The sequence below is a fragment of the Bombus affinis genome, unplaced genomic scaffold (genome assembly GCF_024516045.1).
Source record: "Bombus affinis isolate iyBomAffi1 unplaced genomic scaffold, iyBomAffi1.2 ctg00000305.1, whole genome shotgun sequence".
In the NCBI taxonomy this organism is placed as follows: Eukaryota; Metazoa; Arthropoda; class Insecta; order Hymenoptera; family Apidae; genus Bombus; species Bombus affinis.
Window position 1 is genome coordinate 128,275 of NW_026108990.1, and position 15,688 is coordinate 143,962.

Consider the following 15,688-nt stretch of genomic DNA (forward strand, 5'->3'; position numbering starts at 1 on the left):
AAGTAATATAACGATAAAATACCATCAAAACCTTTAAATTTCCAATATTCAAGAGAAACTTGAAATCTCGTTTATTTACTCAGCAACAAAATCTTATTTACCTTCAGAGAACCTATACAATTTTTGCACAGCTCAATATCTCTCCTTTAAACAAAACATCAAAGTATGTTGTTCCTAACTTCAAAGGGCTCAACTCAATTTTTTGATCAATTTCTCTCGTCCTATACGCTCGTTTCAAAGCTTATAATACCATCTACACCTTTGCCTTGCGTTCCATCCATGGTTCCTATGCATGCAATTTTATTATTATCGTTCCAAAGGATCTTCGCATTTCTGTTTCGCTCGTGATAGGTATTCACATCTGTTTTACCGTGCTGTTTCATCTTCTGGGAACGATATGGTCGGAAATGATATGATGTTGAATACGCACAGGTCGTTAAACGAGAATTAATTCAAGATAGATTCAAACGGTGTTAATTAAGTGATGCCAATTCCACAGCCTTGGGGGCTGAACGCGTTTTCCTTCCGAACGGTTCGCTCGTGTCGAGTGATGCAAATTTCAGCAAGTGTTTCACCTACGTGTTTACTATTAAATTTATTTATTTCTTTTTTATTTTTATTTATTTTTTATTTTTATTTTTTTTTTTTTTTTTTTTTTTGGCTCGGTTACCTTCAAAGTATTTTGCGTACTTCTTAAGCGATTTTTAAGGTATTATTTCTTATATTATTGGAAACAGTAATCATTTTTAGATTAGTAACAAAAGGTACATTTAAATTTGATACAAATTTTAAGGAAATTGGCATAGAGAAATACCAAATTACTGACATTCCTTGTAGTATGTTATTTTAATTTTACGTAATAAAATAAGGTGTTTCAATTTGAATTCATTAAATGCTGTCTTAAATATTCAATTTGAGATTGCTTTGGAGAAAGTCGAAAAAGATTTAGAACTATTCCCTAATCGATAAATAAACGCTTCAAGAATTGAGAACCACTGACTCAGGGGAACTCAGTTAATCGAGTAATACGAATAGTTCCGTGATACTGCAGAAGCCATTTACTACGTTCGCCTAACATGATTTCATCCATAAAAGAGAGATCACTACTTCTTCCCTATACTTGATACGTAAAAATAAAAATCTTAAAAAAAAAAAAAAAAACTCGTTGCCGAACATTTATTTTCGTTCTTTCTGATAGAAAAAGACCATTTTTGTAGTCAGAAACTTAACCGAGCAGCTTTCTCAACACACCGAAATTCGAACATTTATTACACACTTCTTATTCGGAGACAATGAGAGGAAAAAGATTATAAGATTCTATGGAAAGATTATGTTAGAAGAAAGCTGTCAGTATCTAATAGGGTGGTCCCTCTATAGTACACACGTATACCTATAATAGCACAATAATAGATTACAACGACTACAACATTTATACGTATTTATCCCGTAGTTTTTAATAAACTATGAGTTCCATTTAGTCACATTTAACAATCTAACAATATAGTCCCCCCATATCTAATTTATTCCTTAAATCATAAAATATGTGCTTTAGCATATAAACAAAGCATAGTATAGTGAATGTTACAACTAAAAGAAGATAAAAGAACATACGTTTTGCTTCAAATAATTAAGATAAAATTTAGATACGGGGCTTTCAGCTTATGAAAGTCGAAGAGAAGATATATATTCCATTTGGTCATATTCTATTTAAATTCGTAACTACTCGTTCCATTTACGTTATTAATAAAACATTTTTATCGACAAGCTACCTAACAGAAAGACCTTTTTGTCACTCTAAATTGCCTCAAAAGAAAATCCCTTGTCAAACATACCATGTTTTTCGTACGAAAATCCAAAAAGGATTTTCCAAAAAGATATATTCAGTGAACCATGGTTCGTGACTGGTGAGCTTGAAAAGAGATGAAGCGTTGAAGCGTCAAAGTTGATATTCCACCAAGCTCTCGACCCTTCTATCTCAATAATCCTGATCAAAATTCGAATGAACTACCCAACGAAACGATCACTGTTTTCTATAGAATCTCTTTAAGCATTCTTCATTAAGGAATCGTCAGATTTTACCCCATTACGTTCTTCCATCACAATCTTTGTAATGATGAAGAAAAAAATAAAAGCTTTTAAAACCCGACAGCGCCGTCATTTTCTAAAAACGTCGTCTTTATACTCCTGATGGCCACGAGCACATCCGACTACCAAATATAAAATGCATTGTGAGTGTGTCATCAGCATAATTTTCGCGAGAAGAGCAATTTTTCTTGATAACTATAATTTGTAACATAGATTAAAATCGCTGATTTGATCCCTCTGATATTGTTGTCTTACGAGAGTTTCGCCTGGTCTTAATTGGTTCTGTTGATTCTTATCGTTGTGAAAAGTCGATTCGCTATATATCTTTTGTATAGAGAACTATTATGTGATGTAAGAGTGTAATGTTGTAATATTTGTGATGCTTACTTTATTAATTTTGTCACTGAGCCGTTCTTTGGTTCGTTGAGCAGTTCATGTTCCCTACTTGTTTTGCTTGGTACTTTCATAATTTTCGCAATTACAATAAAAGATTTAATTTGTAATAAGTTAAAGATTTGATCCCTTGCTTTATGATGTACGAGAACCTTTGAACTAACGACTTTGAAGTGACAACTGAACGAGAACTGACAAGCTTTCATTTCAATCTATATTTAAGATATTTAATATTTAATCGGTTTTCGTGACACCGAATAAATAATAAATAATAAATTTGAAGGGAAAAAACAAGAGATTAAGAAAAAATTCTGAAAGAGACACAAATCAGTAGTATTATTTTATATTACTTTGCGAATTACTTTTCAAGCATAAAAATAGTTTGACGGTCACTTGTAGTTCCTTCCTTGCCATTTCATTTATTAAATTCGTTTAATTTCGTAAACAAAATAGCCACTCGTGGCGAGTTTCGTGTCTAAAATAGAATTTTGTCATACAGGCTGGTTGGTAATTGATAGTACAAGCGGAAAATTGGTGATTCTACTCGAAAAAAGAAGTCGAAAATATAGAATAAAAATTTTTCGTTCGAGACTTTATTCTCGAGAAAATCGACTTTGAATTTTTGATCGGTATGCGTGCAACGCGTGCAACATATTGGAAGGGTTTATCAACATAACGTCAATCGAAACACAATCTACAATAAAATCCGTTATAACGAAACGTGATAAAGTGCACGCGTACCGAGCGAAAATTCAAAGTCGATTTTCTCGAAAACAAAGCCTCAAATGAAAAATTTGTATATTTTCGACTTCTTTTTTTTACCAGTTACCAACCACCCTGTATATCCAACAGCTCACTTTTTCTTTGTAAATATTATTAATAATTTTATCAATTTTTTTATATTTCCATCCTTCATACAAGTGACAATGAATCATAAAAGTTTCATAGAAATCACAAAGATTAGGGGATAAGTATACCACTATATTTTCATATATGTATATGTATGTATATTCCCAAACTACATGATAGAATATGAATAATATTGAACAAAATATAATCAACTACAGTACCATGGAAATACAACAGATTACAATTTTCTACCTGTCACCGATTCATCGTCATCTCCTTTCATTCTTTTGACATATGTAAAAACAAATTAACCCGTCTGATATAACCATACCTCGCTCTTTGAATACAAAAATCTATTCAAATGAAATAAAGGGGAAGAAAATAAGAATAAATATAATTACTCAGGCATAATCTTCTCGAGGTATAATTATTCAGTTACAAATGATTCTTCGTTAACACACTAAATTGTACACTACTTCTTTTCCCGATGGCTGAAGCTAATCGTCGATGTTTATAAGGTACGAATTTTGTTAACGGCGCCATCGGAATCTTTATTGAGAAATTAAAATATTACAATTACCATCACTAAGCTCAGCGTCCACAATACACTACGTTTTTCAAGTTTAGGTGAACCATTGACGATAACCACATCAGATCCGGACCAATACTCAGTGCCAACCTCATCCAGGCATTGGAACTCGCAACATCGGCGTTCAACGCGGAATTTCTTGCAGTTCTGTAATAAAAAGAAATCGATTAATTGTACGGATCAATCGTCACTAGACTACTCGAAAATCCAGGTCATTCAAAGAATGAAAGAAGAAAGAATTGCTGCAATTCCACCATTGCTTTTGCAAAACTAGTATTTGAGAACCATTGGTCAAATATATTATAACACTAAACGTACATTTCGGGAAGAATAATTTGTGCTATGAAACAGAATACGATAAAGTTCAAAGGTTACATCGATTTTCAAAATTTTATAAATTCAGGTGTATGACAGTATCAGTCAGCTGTTTTTCTGTCCCCAAGCGGCAAAATTCATTCCGACTTGTATTTTATGTATTTTACAGAAGTAAGCCTTCATTCATCTCCCATTCCATCCACCAACATGCTCTCGACGTATTATCATCTAAGTAAAATATTGATGTTGAGTCAGACATCCAACTGAATAATCTTTTCGGTCTTACTACAAGGCATTTAAAACCAGGGCTTGTGCTTATACGTTAGATATGTAATACTTGGCATGAAACCTGCTTATATTAATATTAAATTTATGCATAGTCGGATGTTGGACCATTGTCAAAATGAAATTACAATACACACAGTTTCACCGTGGAAAAGTGGATCTTTCTAGCATGTCTACGCAAATGATGGTTGGAGGGGGGAGGGGGGTGGGGAGAACTGTACATGCGCCAAACACCTTTACGTTCGTAATTTTTCACACAAATTTACAACTGTAGGGAAAAAATTATCTCTGATGTTTCAGATGTTAGAAATTGACAATATCGCATAACGGAATGCTGTGTTCCAGATATTCTATTTTTGTTACGAAAATGGTACAAACGAAGTCCACTTAAGAATAGTACAACAAAATCGGTTGAGGTTAGGTTATCATGCAGATATCGTGGCTTTTGCTTTGGAAAGCACGCAACTGCCAGTCTCGTCGTCCCTTGTAAACGAGAGAAAGATATTGTAATTGGTCGGGATTAACATAAAACTCTTCGCATGCGATCAGATGGCCTGAATGTTTAATAAACGAGAGTAGGGTGCGTGCTACGCGGTTCTAACAGTTTAGGCGGAAACTAATTATTGTAACCGGAGCCGAGATATGTAGCGATATTACTTTCCTCGACAAAGCATATAAGGTGAGGAGAGAATCGCGATAAGGTAGAACAAGAGACAGGAATGCTTTACGTAAAGCAGATCTGTCAACTAGATAGAGATCCTACAGCTATAACTACAGTGAATCCGTACTCTGGCGAATTGTCGTTCACAAATAAAGCTTCTGAAAAACGGAATTCATACAATATAACTGCTGTTGTAAGAATCTACATATCTGATTTTGCTGCCGTATTTGTCAGAACGTTTGTTTATCAAAAAAACGCATCCTCTGTAATCCTCTGTAGTTTAACAAGGCACAGTTAATAAAAGAGATAGAGCGTTAAACGGTGACGATTTAATCACAGTTAAATAGATATTGGTCTCTTTGGTTAAAATGCCCTATGATTTATTTGCATCATTTTTTTTTTCATGCAATTTAAAATATTTAAATAAACAATATTTACCAAATATTCAAATATTTAAAGAAACAGTAGTCCATACAATATAATTTTATTTGATGGTTATTTGATATTTAATATTTTGGTTTACATACAAAATTGAAATTATACTTTGCTTGAGGACAAAAATTCTAATTGCATTCCTAACATATACCAATAATTATTGATGAAAATAGAAAGAACTGCAGGACTAGGAAGATTACTTAGCATCTTATATAGCCTGTCAAGGCTCGAACGTTTTATCTTCCTGTAGATTTTCTTTGCTTTTAGACTTTCCTTCCATTTCTCTGAATTGGTATCTTCTGTACACTATTTATAAAAGAAGAATAAATTACATGTTGCATCCAAGTTACCAATCCAAATAATTTTAAGTAAGAAAAGAGATCTAATGCAGCAGTTTCAACTTAAATATAGATCCGACGATTATTTACGAACAAATAGTATAAATCTTTTAGCAATATGAAATTCGCAATATTTATTCAAATATTTATATTTATAGTACGCCATTAGCAAAGAAGACATGTTTGCGTGCGTTATCGATTTTACGCTTTTGCCACGCAAACGTGGAAATTGCGATTCAAAATTGAATTTGCACTGGAAACGGTTGACGTTACGACATTAATAACATATTTCAAAAACACTGATGATATCATACGGAATCAGAGAGATTCTATGAGAAGTTAAACGCATAATCATCCTATTGTAAATAACAGGAACAGAAAGTACACAAGGAATAATACAGAATCATCCTATCATCCTATCCTATTATACAGGATTGCTTTGATTCGAGCTCAAACATAGGGAAATCTGAAAGAATTTTTCGCAGAATTTTCTTCCCCTTTGAATTGGGTTTTATACAGAACGACTTTAACCTTTTCAAGGAAATACCTATAGAGTGTGACGATCTATGATTTTAAATAGAGAGGTATATCTGAAAAGAGGTGGATGTAAAACGTAGCATATAAAACGTAGATCAAATCTTTATTCAAGGATTTTTTCTCTTCGCAGAGAATCAGGTTTTCAAGAACGATCGAATATGTATGCACTTGATTTACACGTGAAGTTGTCATTAAAAATATTGTTGCGTTTAAAAAGATAAATATTGATTTAAATTTAACGAAATTCTTAGTCCAATTGTTTTAAGCTTAAAGATATGTAGGTGTCACATTTATATATTGAAAACCTGGGAGCGGCATTAATTAACAAACCTAGTCACGCGCACACGTACTTTAAAACCATGCTTGAAAATCGATATTCCCTGAAACAATGCATCCTTCTGCGCTTCCAATTTATTTTCGCACGAAGAATCAGTCCATTCATCGTTGCCGTCACCATCGCTACTGTAATCTATATTACTCGAATAAATTCTATATCTTGATTGGAAAATCGAATATTTTAACGAACTTTCTGTGTGTCTTTTTTTTATGATTTTAATTGGCAATTTCCGAAATTAAACTATAGCTTGAGAATAAACCGATAATATTTGAGGGTATATATAGATACATCATGTTTTTGATGGGTTTCGTCGTAAAATAATTGTAGAAAAAGCAAACTTTTTAAGAAAAAATTACCATATTCGAGTAATAAATTATAGAAAATTACCAACGTAAATTAAAACTTAAAAAGAAGAATCTATTACACGTAATAAAGAGAAGGACTTGTTCACGAACGGTAATTCAACAAATACAGTCGTTGCAGGAACATAGTTTTACAAGGGAGAAGAATCTCTCTAGGAACTCGACGATGTCACGTCAAGCGAAAATTCAATAAAGTGATTACTAACCGTATTACCAGCGGCAATCGTGTTACGGCAATTCGTAAATAAGTTAGTCGTCTATTTGGAGAAACGTCGCTGGCAATATCGTCACATTTTAATTACGTCAGCGCTATCAATTGGTCTTGGAAGAAAGTTTTCCATTATGTACTTTTGCCCACGGCGTCGTTCCAACAAATGAATCCGAGTTTTGAATCGCTTTCTCCTATATCACGAATTTGTAACAGTGTTTCTTCAAACATTAAACGATTGTAATGAATGCCTTTGCGTACAAAGACTGATACCTGGTTTGACTAGAAGCTTCAGCTAATTAGTGCCCCAGTTAATTTGGATGTTCACTACCACGCCACTTAAGAAGTGGCTTCGTGTCCGAGCGGATTTCCCCCACGTAAAAAAAAAAAAGAAAAAGAAAAAGGGGGAAAAAAAGAAAAAGAGAAAGAAAAAGAGAAAGAAAAAGAAAAAGAAAAAGAAAAAGAAAAAGAAAAAAAATAGTTAATTTGGATGTTATAAAATGTTATATAACCAGGAACTTATCTTCTACTTGGTAGTCGCATAAGAGAAGACCGAGCCATTGAATATCTCAAATAGATTAGCTGATTCGCTTAACGTATTTTTACTTCCGATGACGTAAATAAGAGCAGAAAGTACACAAGTAATAATACAGAAATGTCAAATGTACAGAGGAATAGATTTCGTTAAATCATTAGCACGTAACATTTCCTTATAATTCTATTTGTGTATAGCAAAATAGCTTGTGTGCTTTCATGAATTATAATTGATATTTAGAAGCTTTCATGTAGGTAGATATATAACTCGTGTTATTTAGTAATTTAACAATACATCATGACAACATATCATTTTCGTTTCTTCGTTTATCTCGTTATGCGCGTAAACGAATGTGTAAATAAAGACATATAATCAACGATAACATGTAGTGGCAAGCATGATAATTATCGACGAAGGAGAATATTGGTGAAATGATTGTGGGTGATTTCACTCGGTGTATCGGTAAATAAACTTTGATAGACATTGCCGGTGAATTCGCTGTCGGTGAAATCGTGTCGATGAAATAATTGTCAGTGATTTAAAGATAACCCAATTTATTGATCTCCTCTTCATAGAGTTGTACGTCTCTCTATAAAACATATTCTACCTGGAAGGGCTGAAACATTTAGCTTAGTCACACTAAACTGGACTTGACTGCAAGTAAGAAGATTGAAATGCAAAATTCACGTGTGAGATGGAAAGTTCGATAAGGCGATTATGTATATTAACCCGAAAGAAAGCTCATGGCTTTGCAACGCGTTACACGCAACACGGAATTTCCCTCGCTGAAATAATCCTGTTACAACGATACGATTTTCCTTAACAGATCTCGCAATGTAATTCTCCCTCTACAACTTTTTATTAGGTTTGAAACACGAGAGTTTCGAAGCTCTGCAAAGTCTCGCGAATCTAGAAGTCGAGTTTCAACGTATTTTCGCTTCTTATTTTATAGCTGTTAATAGTTATTATCTCACTCTGCACGTACATCAAACGAGTACTTATGTAAATCCAAAGGAAACGGAAACAACCGAGAATAATTGAGGATAATTCGAATACGTACCGATTAGTAAAGTGTTTGGCAAAGAAAAAAAAAAGGAAAATTGTATCGGAGAAATAGGGGAAATACGGTGGCGTACATCAAGCAATCTTTATGGCTGTAATACATTTATTATTCATTTATGTTCATTTTCTATCGCGTAACAGACGTTGAAATAACTGGCAGAACGAGCATATAAATCTTGTATCGCTCGACCTGACTTCTCCCGATGGAAAAATATTCACCAGCCTGGGATCGTGCATCGCTAATTACTCCGTTCTACTTTTCGAACGCGTTTCCATCCATACAGAAAAGCAAGAAGGCAAACCCTATCGCACAGTCATGAAGAGATGCAAAAGCAAGAAACCAACCAACGACATGCCGATCGACATGGTGGAATCAGTCCTACAGAGGCTATTCACCATGGGACACGGACCCTCCCATTACGAGGGCCGCGAAGAGGCAGAGACCGAAGAAGAAGAAGACATCAGCTTCAGCGTCGTCATCGGCGAAGGCGATGTCGTCGATGCCGCCGGAAGAATGAACACCAAGAAGGCTGCAGGAGTCGATGGAAGACTCCTGGACTGCTGGACGCAGGAGCTGGAAGCAAGCTGGAACCAGACTGCTGGAAGACGGCCAGAGTAATATTGCTAAGGAAGCCAGGAAAGGATCCCAGTCTCCCTAACGCGTACCGGCCGATAAGCATACTCCCAGCCATGAGCAAGATCTGGGAAAAATGCTTTAAGAAGATCATCGAGAGATGCATCGGAACGGACCCGTTCCATCGGAGGCAGTATGGGTTCAGAAAGAAGAATTAGCTTAGCGAATACCGATAAGAACAGGAAGAAGCTGAAACGGGCACAACGAACGGCCCTGTGCATAACAACGACGGCATACCGTACCGTCTCCCACGCGGCACATTGCGTGTTGACCGGGAATCTCCCGATCTACATAAAGATAAAGATGCTCGGAGAGACTTACGAGAGGAACAAGATCCATAAGACCAGGATCGGCGCGGATGACGGCAACGAGCTGAAGGAGGAACTGGAGGCGCAAGGAAATTAATGCCGAGTGCGCTGCTATTTACCAAAAAGAAGATGGACATCGATCATCACACCATGCAGCTGTTAACCGGGAATGGGAGTGTGGCGGCACTCGACAAGCCAAATACCACCACTCGACACTAACTAGTGTCGGATGACGGCAGCGACATCTACAGCCTCCAGTGACAATTACAGCGGACCAGGCCCAACTACTACAACTATCACGCACATCCAATAAATATATAACGCACACACGGCCACCTCTACAGGAGTTTTGGTGTCTATAGAGAGAGGATTGGCAAGAGCAGCGACAGCAACTGTCTCGACTGTGGAGACCCTAACGACGATGCAGAGCACGCCCTCTTCACGTGCCCGAAGTGAACGGACAGGAGGATTGAGCTGGAGGACGCTCTTGGCGAGAAGATAGACGTGGACAATCTGATCGCCACGGTGACCGCCAAGAACGAGAGCTGGGATAAATTCAGGCAATTTCGCAAGACCGTCATGTCTCACAGGAGGGTGACAGCGAAGGCCTTGAAGGAGGCAAGGAGGAGAACGAGAGCAACAACAACTACTCGGAGCAGTGAAGGCAGAGATACAAGACAACAAAGAACCACAGAAGGAGATCAGCCCAGTATTCTGAACTAGCTGAGAAGATGACGAGAGCAATACAGAATATACAGAATAACTGCCCGAAGAAGAAGATACGACGGGGCATGAAAGGACAACCTGATGACTGCCGACAGGTTTTGTTGTCTGGGGTTGTCTGTCCTCAAAGCAAAGGAAAAAGGAGGAGGGGTTTTTAGTGGGTATGGCAACAACATCCGCCCGAGTCGCACATAACCCAGTGATCCGCATCACTCGGTATGCGTAACAGCATTTTCCCCTCCTCAATTTTTCTTTTTTCAGTCTAAACTAAATCCAGGAAGAAGAACTTTCATCCAATTACATACTTCATTAATTCATGAATTATATTCGTTACCGTACGTACAAAAAGAAAGTTGACTGATATAAAAATTCAAAGGATAGAACTTCTAAGCTCGCGATTGGAAACAGATTCAGTTCGATGGTTTAATTTGCCATTTAATTGAATTCTCTGGCAATTTCAGCGAACTGTGGGCTTTAAAAGTGTCCCGCATTCAAACGCAAGACTTCTCCTCCACCTTTCCCTTTCTTTCAATTCCAACCTCAAGTAATTGACCTATTAATTCGACGATATATTTACATGCTCGCAAGGGATTCAAACAACTTCGTTGCGTTAAATTCGCAATTATAACCAACACGAATGTCTCAATCAATGTGCAGCTCGAAACAAATAAAAGATAATTAACTTTTCAATATAACGATTGATATGTTTGATGAAGAAAAATTTATGAATTTTTAAAAACGTCTCCTAGTACATTTAGCATTTTTATAATAAAAACTTAGAACACACACGCACACATGTACTATTCCACGAAATGATTTACACAGCTATGAGTCTGTAATCCTATCATATTATAAAGGGATGAACGAACTTTTCCTAATAAATATAACTTTATACAAAATCTCGTTTAAAAAAATTAGTTTTTTATTCTCATTAAATTAATTTAATATCAGAATATATAATTTTAGTCGTTATCAAAATTTTATGTCAAATGCGTTCATAGATACATATATAAATAAATGTCTAATCCTATGTATTTATTTCAACTGAAATCTTAACTTAAATATTTATTAACAATATTCTGACGAATATGCAATGAAAGATAAAAACAACTTTATTTTTCTTATAGAATGTCTCATGCTTCTTACTCATTTTATGTTTCTCGTTGTCAGTGCGTAACTACTTATCAGCCGCATGAATGCTAAGTTTTACTACTGAGAAACGAAGAGACATATAGATGCAAATATACGCTACCTCGCGTGAAAAAACATCAGATACATTAACCAGAAGGAATATCCGATACATATAAAATTCATAGCGTAGTTATTTATACATACAGACGGAATATTTCTCTCTGTATGAAATATTCTTTCTTCTGAATTCTTATTATAAATGTATGTCCATTTCCTACCTTAAAATGTCTCTCCTTTGAAAAACTCCATTTAAATATAACGATTAACAAAATATTACCAATAAAACTATTAAAACGAGATGCTGAAAGAACCTTTTAATGAAGTACAAATGATTATTTCAACTTTAATTCTGTTAAATTTGAATTGAATCATTTATAAACCGAACAGGTGTATAAAATTTTATTGCGTAAAAATCGTGAAGCTGAAAATTAGGAACGAATAACGAATGAGTAACCTAGTTTCATTAAAAGGTACGTGTACGCCGATCCGCGTAACAACTTCGACACTCCAATTATTATAAAGCATGTATCCTTCAGAGATTTTTTGCGCGAACGCAAGATACCTTTTACACGTGCAACTGAATAAGTGGAACGTGATTTTCAATATTTCTTCTTGTAGAACTTGTAACAACGTAACTGTTTCACCAATATTTTCCCTGACACTTTTACAACGATGCGTAGAAATCTCCTTTTCTAATTAATAATTTCAGCATTTCTCTGAACAGTTTCGTTGCGATTAAAAAATATACAAAGCTTACGACGTGCTTGTTTAAAAATATTTATATGGAACAAGATTTCAAATTTGTCACATCAATCGCGATCTCAGCAGGTGTAAATTAATTCGTTCTAATGAACGAATAAATTGAACGGCTCGTGACAAAAATTATCCCTGTCCATGTTTGTCTTTCTAAAACTAATTCAAGGCGAGTTAAATGAATCGCTGTGTACCCTATTCGCGCAGCATGTGTTTTAACGACCAGCATGCAAGCGTTAACGGTGTACTTTAGTTTCTCATGGTTGTGTTAAGCTGGTTGCTCTTAGAATGAGCATATACTTACAAAAGGAGGTGAACAGAAGATAGCCCGGCACCATTTTGGCTCCGAATGGTAACAGAAGCAGAGGTTGCAAACCGATGGTCCCGGCACATACATCATTCCATGCGAGACAACTTCTCCTTCGAAATCAGTACAGTGTTTTCCTAAAGCCGCTGAAAACGATTACCAGCGTCAATATCTTTGCCACTCGACAATCGTACGCGCAGTTACGCTAACCGTTTTAACGCCACGCAGCGTGATCGCTCTATTCGCGTACCGTGGTAAATTGTGCCACGATGTATGGTCACGATCATTAATTCGCAACGCGCTCAAGCGTGCTCGTCGTGAGTCATATCAGAGTTTCCTCTCGTAATTACTTGTTTTTCAAATAATCATAAACCAAATAAAAAAAAAACCAATATAAAAAATTACCTCTTGAATCGGAAAACCAAATCCTGCATTATAGAATGTTATCACGCAAACGAAACGCAGAGCATAAATATTTCGCAAACTTTTGAGTGTTTGTTGTAACGCTTCCAGTATAACCGATGAAATGAAGCGCGAGCACGTCGAACGGTATATTTCGATGAAAAAAACAGGATGAAAAAGGGCAACGCGATCGCGTCGATCGGTACTCCTCGCAAATAAATGAACGAAGCGCTATCGCGCTGCATAGCACAAACCGATACGGAGTCTTGAAACATCCGACACTAAAACGGTTAATAACATTACGAAAACGACCGTACCAGGAAATTTTTGTTCAACGGATCCGCATTGCGGCTATCACGATGCTTCTTCGTTGCATCGATGCTTCATCGATGAGATTAAAGCACCGTTGAAATAGGTTATTCGATTTCTTACATGGGGAAAAAGTTTTTATATCGTGTTTGCTGTTTTACTTCGCAAGTGTGCTTTACAGTATACGTTAGAACTCCAAGTCGAGCTATCCGAGTTAAAGTCTCTTGAAACTTAAAACGGCACTTAAAGGATATAGGTATAATAGAAGGTTCGTTTAAAATTCAAAAGTGTATATACGTACATAAACATTTGAATAAAAATAGCGGATAATCTCAAGTAAAAAAGTAGGTTCGTGCTAGTAAAATGGTTTTAAAATACTTGTCAAAAGTCGAACGACTTGACTAATTAAGAATGGATGTAAGAGATTGAAAGCAAAGGGCATCTAAGAGTATGAATTAAGTAACAAACTCACGGTGACAAAGAGGTTTTCACTCGCTCGAATTCAAATAAATCGGTTAATTTGAACGAAACTTTAGGTGCACGAGAAGCGACACGCGTCCTCAAGGACTACGAAGGTTCTACTCGAACGAATGAAAACTTTTCTCTGGCCCGGTGTGTATACACAAGACGTGCGAGTTTAAAGTGCAGATTGTATTAATTGAAATAATTGGTTGGTTTGATCAAATTAATCGTTTTAAGCTGAAATGACGAAGGTCATCCAAGTAATTGATGTCCACTGTAATTATTTGTTAATCGCGCGTGGAATCGGAACGATTCGACCTCGTTCCAACGCGAATCGTTACTAAGGCAGAGACGGCAATTAATAATTGTCGCGTCATTTGTTCGATCGTGTTCACAAATTCAAATACGGCTGAGTGGCGGAAACCATTTATAACACGTCCCGTACCGCGTAGGTCGTATACATATCTCAGGATGAATTTTTCGTACTTTGCCGCATATATTCTCCATGTTAGACATACCATAAAATATTTCGTGCAATCGCGTATTCCTGTCTAATGTCAGGAATTCTCTTTCCATAGGTCTGCGTTTTCCATATTATCTATTTTGCTTATCAGTAAACATTCTTACAATTTGTGATTAATACTGTACGTACAGGAACGTTAAGTTTTTGACGTTGTAATATTTCACATGAAATAATAATGGCTGTATATCGACTAACCTATTAATTAATTAAATTCGTGTATATCAAGTTTCCTATCATTTAATACTTTCGTGTAACTACAGAGATTTGATACTATGAAATGAAATATAAAACTTGGTAAAAAAAACGCGCTTCGTTAGGAAATGAGGGTAATGATGCAAATATTTTTTGTAGCCGTTATATAGAATTTCGATGGTATAATTAATCAGTATCAACTTACCAGCCCCTAACGGGAAGAAAGTGACGAAAATAACCTGCAAGCAGATGAGCATTGCAAGTATTTCCGAGTACGAATTCTTCATGGTTGTAAAAAATCAAGAAATGTTGTCGCTGTAGAATAGGTGAAAATCAGGTGTTTCAATATCTGTTGTGCGGTCACTGGAGTGCGTAGACCAGAAATATCTGCGACAAAAATCAGAATACATTTGTTTTCACATGATTGGATCAATTTTGTGTAGGACTAAGCTGATTGAACCTAACACGGGATAATTGTCCAACTTACGACCTTAACAAGCCCGCTTGATTCCCTATAAGTGCTTGAAATTGATGCTTGTATTCTTTCCAGATTAACAAGCTTTGCCCCCCCCCCTCCCTCTCTATTTCCTTAAATCGAGTTAGACTGCCACAACATATTATCTTTCTTCTTTTCTTTTCTTTTCTTTCGATCTTTTAAAATCTTTTAAAGCCTTAAATCGCTGGTTATTATAGTGTATACATTCAATTACTCTGTAAGTCGTAAGTACATGTTTTACGTTATTTTTCATTTTCCAGCTAAATTCCATAAAAACAAGAAATATACTTCCAACGTGTTTTCACATGTCTCTAGCAAAGATCTCAAAAACAAGTTGCGGCGCAATTTAAAACGACAAATAGCACCGTGTGTCTCGTTGTGGCAACGCACGCTTCGT

The 15,688-nt window shown here is 35.9% G+C and overlaps 1 protein-coding gene across 1 annotated transcript; it reads right to left on the minus strand.

Moving 5' to 3' along the window:
- Positions 1 to 3,470: 3,470 nt before the first annotated feature.
- On the minus strand, positions 3,471 to 15,385 carry LOC126927905 (uncharacterized). The gene is made up of 3 exons (XM_050743894.1): positions 15,001 to 15,385; positions 12,905 to 13,053; positions 3,471 to 4,063 (listed from the first exon to the last, which is right to left on the minus strand). The coding sequence occupies exons 1-3, from the start codon at positions 15,080 to 15,082 to the stop codon at positions 3,890 to 3,892; spliced, it is 405 nt and encodes a 134-aa protein (XP_050599851.1). The 5' UTR covers positions 15,083 to 15,385; the 3' UTR covers positions 3,471 to 3,889.
- Between the last annotated feature and the right edge of the window lie 303 nt (positions 15,386 to 15,688).